At 44.6% G+C, this 16,119-nt stretch overlaps 1 protein-coding gene across 1 annotated transcript in view; it reads right to left on the minus strand.

Moving 5' to 3' along the window:
* Positions 1–286: 286 nt before the first annotated feature.
* The window catches only part of LOC147894239 (uncharacterized), a 143,726-nt gene continuing 127,893 nt past the window's right edge, over positions 287–16,119 (minus strand). Inside the window, exons 10-11 of the mRNA XM_087384702.1 lie at positions 8,119–8,278; positions 287–364 (exon numbers count right to left, since the gene is read on the minus strand). Of these exons, the coding sequence (XP_087240828.1) occupies positions 287–364; positions 8,119–8,278 (238 nt within the window). The remainder of the gene's footprint in view (positions 365–8,118; positions 8,279–16,119) is intronic.

Genomic DNA, 16,119 nt, shown 5'->3' on the forward strand with positions numbered 1-16,119 from the left:
AGAGCAAGGTGCGGCCAGACTGTTCTAAGGAGCTGTTTTGCGAAAAAAAGCACCACCCTCCAAGTTGGGAGGGTGGGGCGAGAAAAAGCAGCAACCCTCCAAGGTTAGGAGGGGTTGGATGCCAAAAAAGGCATCAACCCTCCAAGTTTGGGAGGGTGGGCTTTTCTAGAAAGCATAGCTTCCTAGATTAGCTGCACCATCTCCTTTATAGCCTGGCGAGATCCCAAGCTCAGCCACAGCCTATGCTAGAGTGCGCAAGAAAACCTCTTCACACCTCTACTAGATTTCACCACCTAGGAACGGCTACAGCCTGCGGCAGATTTCCGTACAGTACGGCCTCTAGCAGATTTTCGTACAATGCAGCCTGCATCAGAACCAGCAGGGGGAGTCTCCGGGTTCACCTACGTGAGCTGTTCGCCAGCTTTGTACCCCTTCTTCTCGGCCAGCTTCTCTTCTTTCGTCACCTCTTCTTGGGACGGTTTTTTTTCTCTACTCCACTCTCCTTCCAGCTTCGATTCCACCAGTCAGTTCTCTCAGTTTGCTACTCTTTTCAGATCAGATTTCAGACATGGCTGATTCTGTAAATCCTGAGTTCACCATGGGAGATCAGGATTCGGACTACCTTGCGGAGGAAGACCAGGGTCTTTACAACGATCTGATTACGAAGAAAGCCTTGAGTGAATTCACCACTGCTCTTGATGGAAAGTTTGAGCAGGTTAATGCGAATCAAACGGGGTTGACGCAGCAACTCCAAGGGATTCAGACTACTCTCACACTTCTGACTAGCACTGTGCAGGCACTCACGCATGTGGATGCCGTGGCTTCAGTGTTAGGTCCGAACATAACTCCAGATCCTTTTCCCGGAGATCAGAAGTCTCAAACCAAGGAGGTTGTTGACACTTGGTTGCACAAGTGGCAAGTACACTTCTAGTTCCACCCGTACCCAGATGACAAGAAAATACAGCTTGCAGCCGGCTTCATGTCAGGAAAGGCTTTGTTATGGTGGAAGGAACTCCAACCCAAGCCTGTAACATGGATAGATTTTGAAGGAGTCTTCAGGAAGGAGTTTCTGAAGGAGAACGACTATGATATCATAGGCAAGCTTAAAGCCCTCAATATGTCTAAGCTGAACTTGAATTTTGAAGTTTATCTTCAAAGGTTTTGGGATCTGTAGACCAGAGCCACAAAGATGGATCCAGTGACCTTGTTAGGTTTCTTTGTGGATGGTTTGCCAGATTTGTACAAGTTGCAGATCAAGAACAACAAATGTACCACGTTGCAAGAGGCCATGAATTATGCACGTATTTATGATGATACCATGGCTAGTGCAAAGGCAACCACAGTTTCTAACATGAGTGGGAAGAACAAACGGAAGTTCTTCCAGTCTACCACTGGTACTAGGGAGACGAAGTCTATAGACAACGCCTCCAAGAAACACTTGACTCAGGCGAAGAATGGTCGAGCCCGTTTCCTTCGTACCTTGAAGCTTAAGAAGGAGGGACGTTGCTTCTTCTGCAAGGAGCGGGGCCACACTAAGAATGAGTGTCCAAAGCGCAAGAATCAAAAGCAAGCGCTGGGACCAAAGCTCCAAGCGGGTCCGGGTACCAAAGCCAAGGGAGCGAATCAAGTTTCGATGACAAGTATTTCTGTAAATGTCATTACCTGCCCACTTTCTTGTAATTGCACTTTTAATACTTCATTATTTGGTTCCCATGATCTTTTCCGAGTTTATGGAGAAGTTAGAGACCAAAGAGTTCACATTCTGTTTGACCTGAGCAGCTCTCACAACTTTGTTAATTACAAACTTGTGCAGAAGATGGGGCTGTCCACGATACCTAGCGATCACACCTATGAGGTGCAGCTTCTAGCTGGGAAGCAGTTTTGCTGGGAAGCAGTTTTGGGATCACAAGATTGAAGCGCTTCCTATCCGGATTCGAGAATATACGGGGGCTCTTACGTGCTATGTTATGCACTTGGAGCATGTGGACTTGTTAATCGGAATAGAGTGGTTTAAAACCCACAATATTCGGATTGGATGGATGGAGCATACCCTATCTTTTGTGGATAAGGACACCCAGTTTTGTATTCAGTGTGATAATATTCCCTCTTCTTAGGGACCTATTGTATCTATGACGCAGCTTCAGAATATATTAAACACTTCTCATTATGATGTCTATAAGTGTGTTTTGATTCCACTTTCTTCATTTTTTGTCTCTGTAAATAACAAGAATGATTTAAGTGTGTTTGAACACCGTGAATTGAGAATGTTGTTAGATGGTTTCAAGGATGTATTCCCTGCTCAACTGTCGGAAGGTTTACCTCTAGAATGGGCAGTAGATCATCGCATAGACTTAGTACCTGGGGCTCAACCTATTGGTGTATCACCTTTTAGGATGAGCCAACTTGAGAAGGATGAGCTAGCTACACAGTTACAGGATTACCTGAATATGGGATATATTCGCCCAAGTAAATCACCTTGGGGAGCACCTGTCCTCTTAAGAAAGAAGAAAGATTCTACATGGAGAATGTGTATAGATTATAAACGATTGAATAAAGTGACAATTAAGAATCGATACCCTCTACCTCGTTCTGATGATCTGATAGACCGTTTGGCCGGAGCGAAGTATTTCACTAAGATTGATTTGCGCACGGGTTATCACCAAATCCATATCTATGCTAAATACATAGATAGAACCGCATTCCGAACTAGGTATGGCCACTACGAGTTTCTTGTATTACCTTTTGGTTTGACCAATGCTCCTGCCACCTTCCAGCAAATGATGAACGATTTGTTCTGAGATTTTCTGGGCAAATTCGTTGTAGTGTTCTTAGATGACATCTTGGTATATAGCCGAACACTTGAGGATCACATAGGACACCTCCGGATTGTCTTAGTTATTCTAAGACAGCATAAGCTCTATGCCAAGATGAGTAAATGTAACTTCTTTATGAAGGAGATCATTTACTTAGGACACAAGATTTCTTCTGAAGGTATTAGCATTGATCTGAATCGTATCCAGAAGTTTTTAGAATGGCCTATCCCTCAGACTGTGAAACAACTTCGTTCTTTCCTAGGATTTACGGTATTTCTACGGAAGTCTGTGCGTGATTATTCACACGGCACCCCTGACAAACATATTGAAAGGTCGTGGACACAGGTCTACCCAGCCGATCTTTTGGAATGATGCATTGAACAAGGCTTTTGAAACCTTGAAGTTTTCTATCAAGGAAGCACCTGTTCTTGCATTACCCAATCCTACCCGGCCTTATGTTTTAGAGGCCGATGCGAGTGATTTTGCGATTGGGGCAGCTCTATTCCAAGAGGGCAGACCTGTAGCTTTTGAGAGTAAAAGCCTAGACAACACCCAATATCGTTGGCCCACACTAGAAAAGGAAATCTATGCTGTAGTGTATGCCCTTAAGGTTTGGAGACACTACTTGTATGGTTCAAAGTTTCTTGTAATCATCAGTCAATTAAGTATGTGTGTGATGGGTCTGAATTAAGGGGACGAAAAGCTAGATGGGCAGAATTAATGCAAGATTTTGATTTTGAAGTACGTCATCGAAAGGGTTCGTTGAATAGTGTGGCGGATGCCTTAAGTCGAGTCAAGTTTGTAAATGCTATGTCATTTACGGAAATATCCTCAAACCCATTTCAATCCTTGAGAGGGCTTTATGCAACTGATAGTCATTTCAGTTCTTATTGGCAGAGAGTCCAGGATGGGAGCTCCATGGTTGACCAGGACTCGGGGATTGTGCCACCTACGGTACAGGCGGCGGGAGGTCAGTGGATGATTAGGAACGGCTTGTTGTTCCGAAATGGAAAGATTTGTGTGCCAGATGTTCTGGAACTTAGATCCAAGATTCTCTGGGAGTGTCATGATGCTCCTAGTGCTGGACATCCGGGTATACATCGGACTCTATCTCTTGTGAAGCATACCTTTTATTGGCCTAAGATGCGTGCATTTATTGAAAACTATGTAGTACGTTGCCGGGTTTGTCAGGTTACTAAGGCAGAACGCCTTAGAAGCGCGGGTTTATTACAGCCATTACAGATTCCAGGTAATAAATGGGAAAGTATTTCCATGGATTTTATTACTAGTTTGCCTCGAACGCGCAAGGGTCATGACTCCATTTGGGTCATAGTTGACCGTTTGACAAAAATGGCTAGATTCTTACCTACTAGAACAACTATTTCAGCTATTCAGCTGGCTCATGAGTTTGTGGACCACTTGTATAAGCTGTATGGTTTACCCTCTGACATAGTCAGTGACAGGGACTCAAAGTTTACAAGTAACTTTTGGACACTTGTTTTTGAGAAGTTAGAAACTACTCAAAGTATGAGTTCCTCAGATCATGCACAATCCAATGGCAGTACAGAGAAGGTTAACCAATTGGTTGAAGATATGCTTCGGGCATATGTATCTAAGAGACAGTCTTCATGGGAAGATTATCTACCTATGATAGAATTTGCTTATAACAGTGCAAAGCATTCCAGTACTGGTTACAGTTCTTTTATGCTTATGTATGGGTTTCAACCTAAGTCACCAGTTATGGTTGGGTTAAAAAGGATTCAAAATGATGCTGCTAAGAACTTCTTGCAAGACATGCAAGAAATGTTGCAGTTTGCCAAGGAGTCTATTAGAAGTGCCCAAAATCGGGACAGATTTTATGCTAATAGACATCGTTCACCTAGAGAGTTCTCTGAAGGAACGATGGTATATTTGCAAATTCCCAAGGAATCCAAGAGCCTAAGTACTGGTTTGGTTCCGAAATTATCCCCCAAATACTGTGGTCCGTTCAAGGTCATTAAAAGAATTGGACCAGTTGCATATCGACTAGAATTGCCTCCTGATGTTAAAGTACATCTAGTCTTTCATGTCAGTAGACTGAAAGAAGTCTTGGGTGCGGATGATCAAATTGTTTCTCCTCACGAGATAATAGAAGTTACAGATTTGACTTTTATTCCACACGAACCTGAATGTATTCTTGAATTCCATGACAGACAGATTCGTAATCGATCTATCACGGAATACAAGATCAAGTGGAAGGATCGTGTTGAGGAAGATGCAACATGGGAGACATTACAAAACCTCCAAAGAACATTTTCGGGTTTTTTAGCGAACTCAGGAGTGAGTTCTTTGAGGAGGGGAAGTATGTCATGTGCACGGATTGGTATCTGACGTGTACTGGGTACACAAGACTAGCTCAGGTAGCCTCGGGAGGCTTAGAGCTAGGCAGGCTTGATTCTCGGGTTGAGTGGCAAGGGTACGAACCAGTTAGAGGTCTTCGCTATTTTTGGCGCCTGGGACCCGAGTCTATATAAGGGGCCCAGAGGTTCAGTTCTCAGTGAGCCGATGGGAGCAAGTTTCGTTTCCAGGTACTAGGTCTGATCCTGGATTGAGTCGCGGATGCGCGCCTGCATCTTAGCGTAGCCCAAGGCCTAGTAGCAGATCCCAGGCTTCACAGCGCCACCTGGTGGTATGGGACACCAGGCTGGTTTGGATCTGGTTGGGAGTTCGTGCTAGTAGCTCAGCTCGTGGCTCGGAGGGGACATCTCCTGATTCGGGATCATATCCCGTAGATGTCATGGTTGGGTGGTGAGCAGCCTGCTCAGTTTCTCACGTTGTGTGTGTGTTCTTGTGTTTGCTTGCAGATCAGATGTTTCAAGAGTACTGGGATGTGTCAATATGTCACCATCCATATCCTTTTTGGCTACTCTTGACATGTCCCATTACAAGATGCTCGTTTCTCTTTAAGAATTTGAGAAATTCAAGAGTCTTCCTTCATGGATTCCATAGGGACCCCTCTTTTCCATGTGTCCACATCTTCCATATCCTACATAGGAATTGTGGAAGGATTCCACTTGACTCCACACTCCTCTGCATGCCTTCCACATGCTTGGCATGTGAACTCTCTTGCATTATATCTCACTCTTCTTATTTTCTAAAAACCCCATAATATCTCCTACACAAATAAATGTCACCCCATACCAAGCTATTTATCATTCATACAGATGGTATTTAAAATGGCCCCTTCCATTCATTCTCTCAATCCCTTCAATATCTTAGAAAATGAAATTAAGTGATAACCACTAGGCTATTGCTTGAGACTCACACTCTTATCAACCATTCATAAAAGTGACATCGATGCCAATTAAAAGATATCAATTTTTCATGTCACAGAATTCGTAGTAAACCTACATATCTTTGGGGAAACAGCAATATATACAAATGCATACCTTCATAAGTGGAGTGCAATTAAAGATGTTAGAAAATATTCTAAACAGTCTTTTATTAGCAAAAAGTTTGAAATAGATAAGAAAAGAATATTTATCTACACGGCTTTCTAAAATTCACATCGTAGACACCAAAGGAAAGAAATGACAAATCCATTAAAGGAATCTTTGTTTGCTATATGATGATCGTAAGGTTAACAAGATTTGAAATTCCAAATGAAAAAATGATGTGATTTCTAATGAAGGAGTAATTGGATATGCTTCAAAATAAGATGCATCGTTCTCTTCTATCATTAAGACAATGGAGAAAAAGAGTAATTAACCCATTATTGCTAGAGAAATTTCACTTGAATATGGTGAAGAAGAGCTAAGTATAACAATTTTTATAAATTATAGTTAAAAAAAGAAAAATTTTAGATGGGACCCTCTACTAGTGATGTGGGAGATCCACTAGAAATTGAAGGACACCCGATAGACTTTATGCGGATCATATCTTGATGACGACCATAAAAGATCTACCTAAGCCTAAAAATATGGAGAAGCACAAGAATCCAAGTAGCACAAAACCACCAAAGAGAAGTAGGATAGCACCCTGCAAAATAAGACTTGGGAACTAGTAGGCATACATAAACAGATTCAAGCCAAGAGTGATGGGCGTAAGTCCCTCATAGAAAACCTGAGGTCCTGTAAGAGAAAGCCAAGCCACCGAGCCCCAAGTTATAAAGAGTGGGGAATGGGCAAAGTGACTGAAGATCCTGGCTATCCCCATCCAAATCAATCTCGCCTGTCTGCAATCCCATAAGCAATGCTGAATAGACTCCGAAGCAGAAAGGCAACGAGGGCAAGTAGGGTCGGCTCCGAATCTGGACCTCCAAAGGTTCACTGCAATCCCTCCATGAATAGAAAGCCAAAAGAAGATAGTGATCTTTCTATTCCTGTGGGATTTCCAGAGCCTCCTCCAGAAGTACCTCTGCTGATCCGCAGTAATACCAAAAGTCTCCCAATGAGGAACTCTGGAGGGTCTCCAACCTCTACTACTGAGCTGAAATCTCCTGGCATTACTGACCGTGTAACGAAAGAAGGGGATGGTCTTCTCTCGATGCCCCGCGTCAATCCACTCCCACTCTCCGGGGTCCCACTGTAAATACCTGATGGGAACTCCTCCATAGAGCCAAAGTCTCCAGCATTGGAAATTTGGGTAATGAGTATGGATTAAATCATTGATTCATGCTTGGGGTAATTAGTGGTAGGATTATTAAAAGGGACAAGTGAGCCATATCGCGATCTCATAAATTTCAAACCACCATTGCTATTTTTACATAGCTGACATGCAATTACTTTTGTTTTCGATATTTGCAAGCTCCTTGTGACTTTAGTAAGTGCTCAAATTTGAGTGGATTTCTAAACTTTTGTAATAGTTTTCATGTGAATATCCCCATTGGTACCTTTTGTTTGTTCTACCTTCTTTCCCACCATGTTGGCACACCCTCCCTCCCAAGCGTCATTTCCCCCCCCCCCACGCCCCTTAGTTTAACCTATAGTAGCCCTTAGGCTAGTCTGGAAGGGGAGTTTCTTTCCCTTTCTTCTCTTCTGTGAATTGTGACCTCCCCACCAATCCCTCCTTTTCTCCCCCCCCATCTAGTCCCATCACCCACTGCCTTATTTTTTTTCCCGACCCTTTTTGGACTTGTTCTCAGTACACACCTTGGGATAACTTCTTAGCCTTCTCTTTCTTGGATTGGCTAACATGTGCACATTATTTTTTATTGTGTGAAGAGACCATCACATAATTGTATGCATGCTATAAAGAATAGATGTAAGCATGTGTTATTAGCATCTTTTTAAATGTGCATTACACATATTTATCATGAATAACATACCTTGGAAGCACTTGGACGCATTTTTGGATCAAGGTGGAAACATTCAACAAGAAATGATTTTGCAAACTCAGATGCACAATCAGGTATGGGAGGTCCACTGCTAGCTTTAGCAATCTGAAATATAGCCGCCCATGTGTTGTCTATTGTGGGCCAAGGGTGTCTATGGAGCAAAAGAAATAGATTGTGTAAGGCATGTTGCCACGATTAAACTCCCTCCCCCCCCAAAAATAATAATAATAATAATAATAAAATCCAATTCATACCTATCTATGTAATATAGGCTCCACAATAGAAGAGAATTCAAACTTTTATGACAAAACACTGTGTATGAGCAAGATTATTCCAATTGTATAAGAAATCCTCCAATGACTTTACTATCAATTTAAAAAATATTAGCATTTTGGGGGGAGCGATAGAGGAGCATGACATTCAAGATTGGCAAGATGCCCTAGATGCACTTGAGGTAATGTTTGTGCAATGACACATGATTGAAGCATGTGGTTGTCCATCTATTGAATTTTGTCTTGATCTTGATATCTAGACCAAATAGTAGATACTTCTTGTTTGTGATCTCACATGTAGGACAAGTTTTTTTTTTCTCTTTGGGCAAAAAGGAGAGTTCTATCAAGTATGAAAGAATCTTTGGGAGCAAATCTCAGTGGAGAAGTACATCATGTGAGGCATGAGAAAAAGGGGGGAATCTATAAAGAGTACTCTTGAAGCTGGCCCAAGCTTTGAGGATAGCAGCCATGAGGAGCGGAACTCTGAGATGGACTAGTGTAAAGATCCATCTAGTTCTATCTTACCAATCTTCACCAATGGAAGGAGTGCAGGACTAAATGCATCTCATGAAGAAAATTATTCCAAGGTTCTTGCCCTATCAAGAGTCCTCTAGCCACCACTTTCATAATAAATCTTTGATGTGCGCAAGTCTAAATCTAAAATAATGAGGCCATCTTCCCACTTGGGTAGGATAAAAGTCTCCCAAGCCACCCTAGATCTAGTATTTGCTCAACCATACAGACCACTCCAAATAAAATTCCTTATCGATCTTTTAAACTGAGCAATGCAACTCCTAGAATAACACCAAGAAAAACAAATAAACCAAATTGTGGCCAGCAATACTTAGTTGACCACTTAGTTGACCATCACTATCGGTGGAAGTGAGGTCGAGTTTGCTTGAGCTCCAAAAGAGAAGCTTCCTTCTAACACTCTCCAACACAGGGACAATTGCTATGATGGAGATATACCTGCACCAACTTGGTAGCCTCTGTACTTGATAGGGGCACCCCTCTAGATCCAAGTAAAACCAAAATCAGTCCCCAGATTGGAGTGTCCTCATCACTAATCCAAAAGCCGTTGGATTTGTTCCAATCAATATATGCACTTGCTAGCAATTCAAAACAAATCCAAGACTCTTCTAAAGGATGTGAGGTTATGTGTGTTAACATTCAAAAAAATAGCAATATCATGGGCTAGCTCACTATCCAAGAGCTTCACATCCTGTCTAAAAGGAAGTCTCAGCCCAATAATTTATTCTTGGGATCTCAAAAATATACTCATTGCTTCAGCCACAAATAAATACAAGAAAGGGCCAAGAGGGCATCCCTATCAAATTGATCTGAAAATTTGAAATCTCACACCCCTTTCTCCTCTGATGAGCAATTGGGTGTGGGATGATTTGTATAAGTAAGAAACTCCTCCAATCCATGCATCTAAGAATTCCAAGTTTACAAGGGTACCTTTCAAAAAACTCCAATCTACTATCGTATGCCATTTCAAAATCCAAGAGTAGAATGGCAAGGCACTGGCCACTCTGCATAGTCCAATTTGAAGTTTTCCAAAAAGAAAATATTATAAAAAACGCTTCTTCCATGCAAGAAGAGAGTCTGCATATCGTGAATAAGATCAAGAAGAATGGGCTACAAATTCAGACTGACTGCATTGTCCAAAATCTTGTAAAACGTTCCCAACAAAGCGATGGGTCTCCATTGGGAGATGAAATTTCTTCAACCTCCCTTTGGGATAAGATGAATGAGATCCTCTATACGTGAATCAGGTGTCATACTAGAGTCTTAAATTCCCTGCAGGGCTGAGGTAACATGGTCCTCAATCATGTCCAAGAAAGCAATAAAAAAGGGAGGTGTCTGTCCATCTGAGCCCGAGCATCTACCCTTGTGCCTTGCAAGAAGTGCAGTCCTGAATTCCATATTGGTGGTGAAAGGGGAATCAAGTAAATATGTCATATGGGCTTTCACCAATATTGGAATACTCTGCTAAATCATATGTTTGGCATCAACTCTAGCAGGTGAATTAGGATCTTCTCAAAGAAGGGAGGCATACAGGTTTGTAGCAATCTACATAATGGCATCAAGATCTATCTCTAAAACCCTATTAGAGTCAGTAAGTTGAGATACACGCTCTCTACCATGTCTTGGGCTGAAATTTGTTTGTTGACTCTTCCTCCCATATGGATCTAGAACGATTCCTGCGCATGAAAGACATAGTCTGCTCTCTAATCTAGCAAAATTTGCATATGAGCCCTTGTTGTAGCAAGGCGCTCCTAAATCCAAGCATATGTAGACCTTTTCTGATCGTTCCTTTGAAGGGTTGCTAGCTGTTCACCAAGGACTTCTTATGTCTCCTAGTGCTAGCAATAGTTTGGTAAAAATCATTAACACCACATAAGGCTGCTGCAACATGTAAATGGGGTGACATTCCACCCTGCAAACGAGAAATCCATATCTACAAAACATCCTCTATGAGGCCCTCCTCTGCATACAATGCATCTAGAATCCTAATACTAGCATAGCAAGGCCTCTCATGAGGCTTAGAAATCATAAGAACCACTGGAAAGTGATCCAAAGTGGTAACCCTATTGCAATGCATATTGAACCTCCTCTATCATGTGCCCAATCATCAACATAGAATCTGTCTATCCATGCATGGATGGGCATATGCAACCTCAAGAAAACTAGAGCAATGTGGCAAAGTGTGAAAGGCATCATTTGCCCAAGCATCTCTGCCACTATAGTGAAAGAGAAAGAAATCCCAAGCTGCTCTCTCTAGAGAATGAATGCCATCTTCTCTCCTCCCATTTTGTCTAAAGGCAACCCCACCATGTTGAAGTCCCCTCCAATAATCCACGACTCTATAGTGGGGGCCCAACAGAGAAGATCCTTCTAGAAGGAACACATTCCCCTTTGCTATTGGGGGCATGAAGGTTGAGAAGACCAACCTTATGTCCACCAAAATCAACAAAGGAGGGTTCGACCACAAGGGAAAGAAAAGAATATGATACTAAACTGCATGTTTTCCCCCTTGTGCCCAAAGCGAAAGACCAAAAAGTAGGACCTTTACCTAACTTTGAGCAATCTCTACATCCAGTTTATGTTCTTGAAGAAAAAGTATATCAATGGGACCACTACTGATACTTGGATGAAGCTAATTTTGGATTAATAGCCCACTGCAATGGCAATGAGGCAAACCACCAAGGCCTTGAATGTTCCAACTAACAATCCTCATCAATGGGAGGAAGTTGAATGGAACACCTTACCTTGCCTAGTGGCAAAAACAAGCCCCTCCAGGGTGGTAGGCCTCTGCGTGAGCAAGGGTAGGGAAGTCCTCAGGGGAAAGAAAGAAAGAAAGAAAGTGTATTATTGTCCACTAAAGGCCAAAATGGGCCCATGGGACATCAAGAACTCTGCATACAAGATAACACAAAATCAACGTGCCACAAAGAAGAGGCATCGTCGAATATCATCTAAGTGCTATGCAATACAATGCAAGTGAAAGTACATAATGTCAAATCTGAGCCTAAATACAAAGTAAACTAGATGCAAGGAAACCGCCCCTGGGTGCAAAATGGGGGGATGAGTACAATATGCCAATGCAAAGATACAAGTCCAGGTGTCACGGAGTCTGAGAACCAAAATAATACTGGAAATCCTGTCCATCGACTCTGTCTCCTACTATGAGAGTACAAATCTGAGCAAAGGTGAGGTGAGCGGCTGGTGGGGCGAGATCTCCATGAGTAAGTCTCCTCCGAAAAGCTGCCATCATCCTGGATCGTCTGGAGATGAAGCGACGAGTATGTACCCTATGTAACAAGATCCTGCGGCATCTACAAACCATCTCATATGTACATCCACAGGGTGGAGGCATGTGTCCTGTGTGAGCTCTGACCTCCTCGTGCTCCTCCTGGTCTCTGTCCTCTGGTATAGCGTGTGCCTGAGCTCTATCAGGCTGGGCTCTATCACGCTCCGGTTTGTGCTGATGGTCTCTGAGGTAGTCTCGTCGAAGCATAGTGGCCTCCCTGACATAAAGAGCTAGGCAATGCTGATCCTCGTAGTCCATCACTCGTGAGAGAGGTCCAAAGCCATCCGTGAAGAGACAGTGGAATCTACCTCTGAGCTCATAATATAGCGGGCATCTGCAAATGAAGTGCTCCTCTGACTCCACCTCTCCCATGGTGCAACAAGGGCAGATCCTGGTCTCTCGGCCTGGTCGCCGTCCATCCTCCATGCGTCGCATCCTACCAGCCTCTATCTCGAGCTGATGCGAAGAGACTCTAAGCTGGCCAAGGGCAATCCTCAGTGAGTGGGACATGTGCATACCTGTATAGCCTGGTGGAATGACAAATCCATCCTCTGAGATCCAAAGGAAGTGGTCACGATATGTGGCCATCTTCGTCGGAAGCTGCGTGGGATAAATCCAAGTGCGATACGTATGAAGCTGCAGCAAGTCTGCTCTCGTGACCTGGCTAAGCTCGTGGCGAGTCAACTCGAGATGAGGGGCATCTATGCTGTATCGGAAGGGAGGCAGTCTATCCATGTCTAGTCCAAGAGATGTGAGCCACCTAGTGAGTCTGAAGTACCAGCAGTATCGGGCCCCAGATCGTGCCAACTCCATAGAAGATGCAAGTGCTAACCATGGCAACCGAGCTCTGCCTGCTGCTGAGTCTCCAAACTCCCTAACCCTATGCAAATACATGACCGACTGAAACGCTGCATCCAATGCAAGGGGAGTAGCTCCAAACTCTGCTAGCATGATCTCATGCGGAACTGTAGCCTTGGCCCTAATGAGCCGAGAGAACATGATGATCTGTAACCTCTCTACTCGTCTCCAATCTGCAGCGCCGAGGTCTCCTGCCCAGAAAGGAGCTGCATACATCGCAGCTGGTCTCACCAATGTATCAAAAAGCAAGGATTTCGTATCGGGATGCTGAAAGTGGGACTGAAAACACTGACGCTCAAGATGAGCCAACGAAGCATACCCTTTACTAATCCTATCTTGTGCTGCATATGTCATGGTGAAAACCGGTCCCCTGAAAACTGCCCCCAAATAAGTGTACTCTCTAACAAGCTCAATGGGCTGTCCGTCATATGTGAAGCAAAACTCATCCGTGCTATAAATACGATCAGAGGTGTTGAAAACCATAACCTTGGTCTTGCCAAGGTTTACGGTCAACCCCCTGTCCTGGCAAAACCTGTGGAGTGCCTCAATATGTGCCTGGAGGTCCTGAGCAGTAGAGGAAATGAGAACCACATCGTCCGCATACAGGAGGATAGGAATGGAGGATCCTGAGAGAGTAGAGCCCACACCGCCTGTCATCTGTATAAACATCTCTAGCTCATCAATATATAATCCAAAGAGAGTAGGAGAGAGCGGGCAACCTTGCTTCACCCCAATCGTGCTGCATACCTCCTCTGAGAGCCCCTCACGTGTCCGAACCCGACCAGTGACCCTCTCATACAAAGCCATGATAGCCCACTGTATCTCTCCACTGAAGCCCATTTGGCGAATCCTCTGAAACAATCTGAATCGCGGAACTGTGTCAAATGCCTTCCTGAAGTCCACGAAGCAACAATAAAGCCGTTGCCTTTGTGACTTCGCCTCCTCTACCAGTGTCCTGAGTGTGAGGATGTGGTCAAGTGTCGAATGATCCCTGCGAAATCCAGCCTGCCCTCTGGCTCTGAGTCCTGTCATCTCGGCATGGTCATTTATACAGCTTTCCAAAACTGATGCATAGATCTTGGCCATAACGTGGCCAATCATGATGGTCCTGTGATTCGACGGCTCCATAGGGTACCCCAACTTGTGGATAGGTACTATGGTATTGCCTAACCAGGACTGTGGTAGGCCTGTACAAACAGACTCATTGAAGAGACGGGAAAGAACAAAATCTAAGGCATCAATCCCATGGATTACATACTCCGCTTGCAATCCATCATGATCCTTAGCTCTCCCGTTCTTCAATCGGTGGACTGCTGCACAGACACTCTCTGGTGTGAAGAGACTAGATGAAGCTGGCCTAGGGGAATGGGATAAATCGATGGCTGGCTGATCTGGAACATCGTATAGAGCTGAAGTGTATGCAGACCAGACACGTGGATCTGTGAGGGGGCTCTGAGACTTCGAGCGGAGAAATTTTCTCCAGAATTCCTTGGAGTCACAGCTGAAAAGCAAGCTTCTCAACTCCTCCTCATTCCGGGCTAGAAATTGGCGTTTCTTGCGCCTAACCAACCACTTGTAGTCTCTCTTGGTTTTGGCAAGGAGGGGAGACTTCTCCTTCATCTCAAGGTGAAGTTTCCTGCGGAGTTTCTTACACTCCTCGTCATACCAACCGTTGCAAGGAACAAGACCAACCGGTGGGGGACTAGACGAATGACATGTGGCAGGGAACGACATGTGAGCGGCAGAAACGAGTGAAGTATGTACAAGTTCCCACCGGTCCTGCGTGGATGGTAGAGCATCTAATAGATGAGGACGGAGTAGGCGGCTGAGGTTCTGGCTATATACATCATCGAACTGGTGGTCGAAATGAACCTCGTAATAGGGTTGGCGGTCATGATAATGAGGGGGGGGTGGGTCATGGGAGACATTAGTCAAAGTAAAGTGGATGAGTGCATGGTCGGCAGAGGGCATGAAGGGGCTAACAGTAAGGCTATGGATGGAAGGGACTAGAGTCGGGGGACCTATGATGTAGTCGATCACGCTAGTACCACGCCCAGAAGCAGAAGAGAATGTAGGCATGGAAGACTGTGGCCACCTGGACGAGCCGTTATAAATGACCATACTGTGCGAGGTGAGGAACTCCAGTAACTGACGTCCCTGATCTGTGGGCTGTACTGTGCAGTCTGATGAAGTCCGACAGAGGCTATCATCGTGAAATGCTGAGAGTATGACCGGATCCTCCATGAAGTCATAAGTGAGGGCCTGTCTGTCTGAGGTCCTCGCGTTGAAGTCTCCTAAAAGGATGACTTCTCCGCGATGTGAAAAATCTGCAATGTCCGCTGAGAGATCCTCAAATATGGACTGGCCTGGTCCAGTGGAAGAATAGATCGACTGCGCCGGGGGGAAGTAGCAAACTGCAATAAAAAGATCTCGCTGAGGGGCTCTGCGGCAGATGCGTACCCACAAGAATCGGGCATGTGAATCCGCTCTCTCCATTGTGATGATCCGATCGAGATGCTCTCTGTACAAAATGGCCACTCCTCCAGATCCTCTCACTCCAAATGTTCGGGTGTGCTGCCTGAAGGCAGATCTCCATGTATACCCTGTCACTCGTGGCAAAGGTCTCTCTGGACTCTCGTGTGTCTCCGTGAAAAAGATGATATCTCTCCCAAAGAATGCCCCCCGTAGATTGCCTGGCTGTGCTGTAAAAGAACCATTGCAATTCCATACAGCGATGCGTAGACTATCTGACGGGTGGTGTGTCCCATGGGCCCTGTCCCATCAAGCGGTCGTAGCAGGAGGTGGAGGTGGGGCTATATCTGCTGGTCTGTCATCTCTAAGCACTGTGGGAGCACGCCTCAAAGTGCCTGTGATGAGTCTGCCATCCCTGATCATTGCCCACTTGCCCTGAGCTCGGGCTGCATCTCTCTGAGGCATGAGCGCCTTACGCTCCTCAACCTGTATCTGAGTCAGATCCTCGTCCATGGAAATCTGTGGGTGGTCTCTGAGTGTCCCTCTCCTCCTGAGGGCAGCTAGACGTGCCTG

This window comes from Dipteris shenzhenensis, chromosome 14, assembly GCF_047967505.1.
Source record: "Dipteris shenzhenensis isolate YYH24624 ecotype China chromosome 14, Dip_SZ_1.0, whole genome shotgun sequence".
NCBI classification, from domain to species: Eukaryota; Viridiplantae; Streptophyta; class Polypodiopsida; order Gleicheniales; family Dipteridaceae; genus Dipteris; species Dipteris shenzhenensis.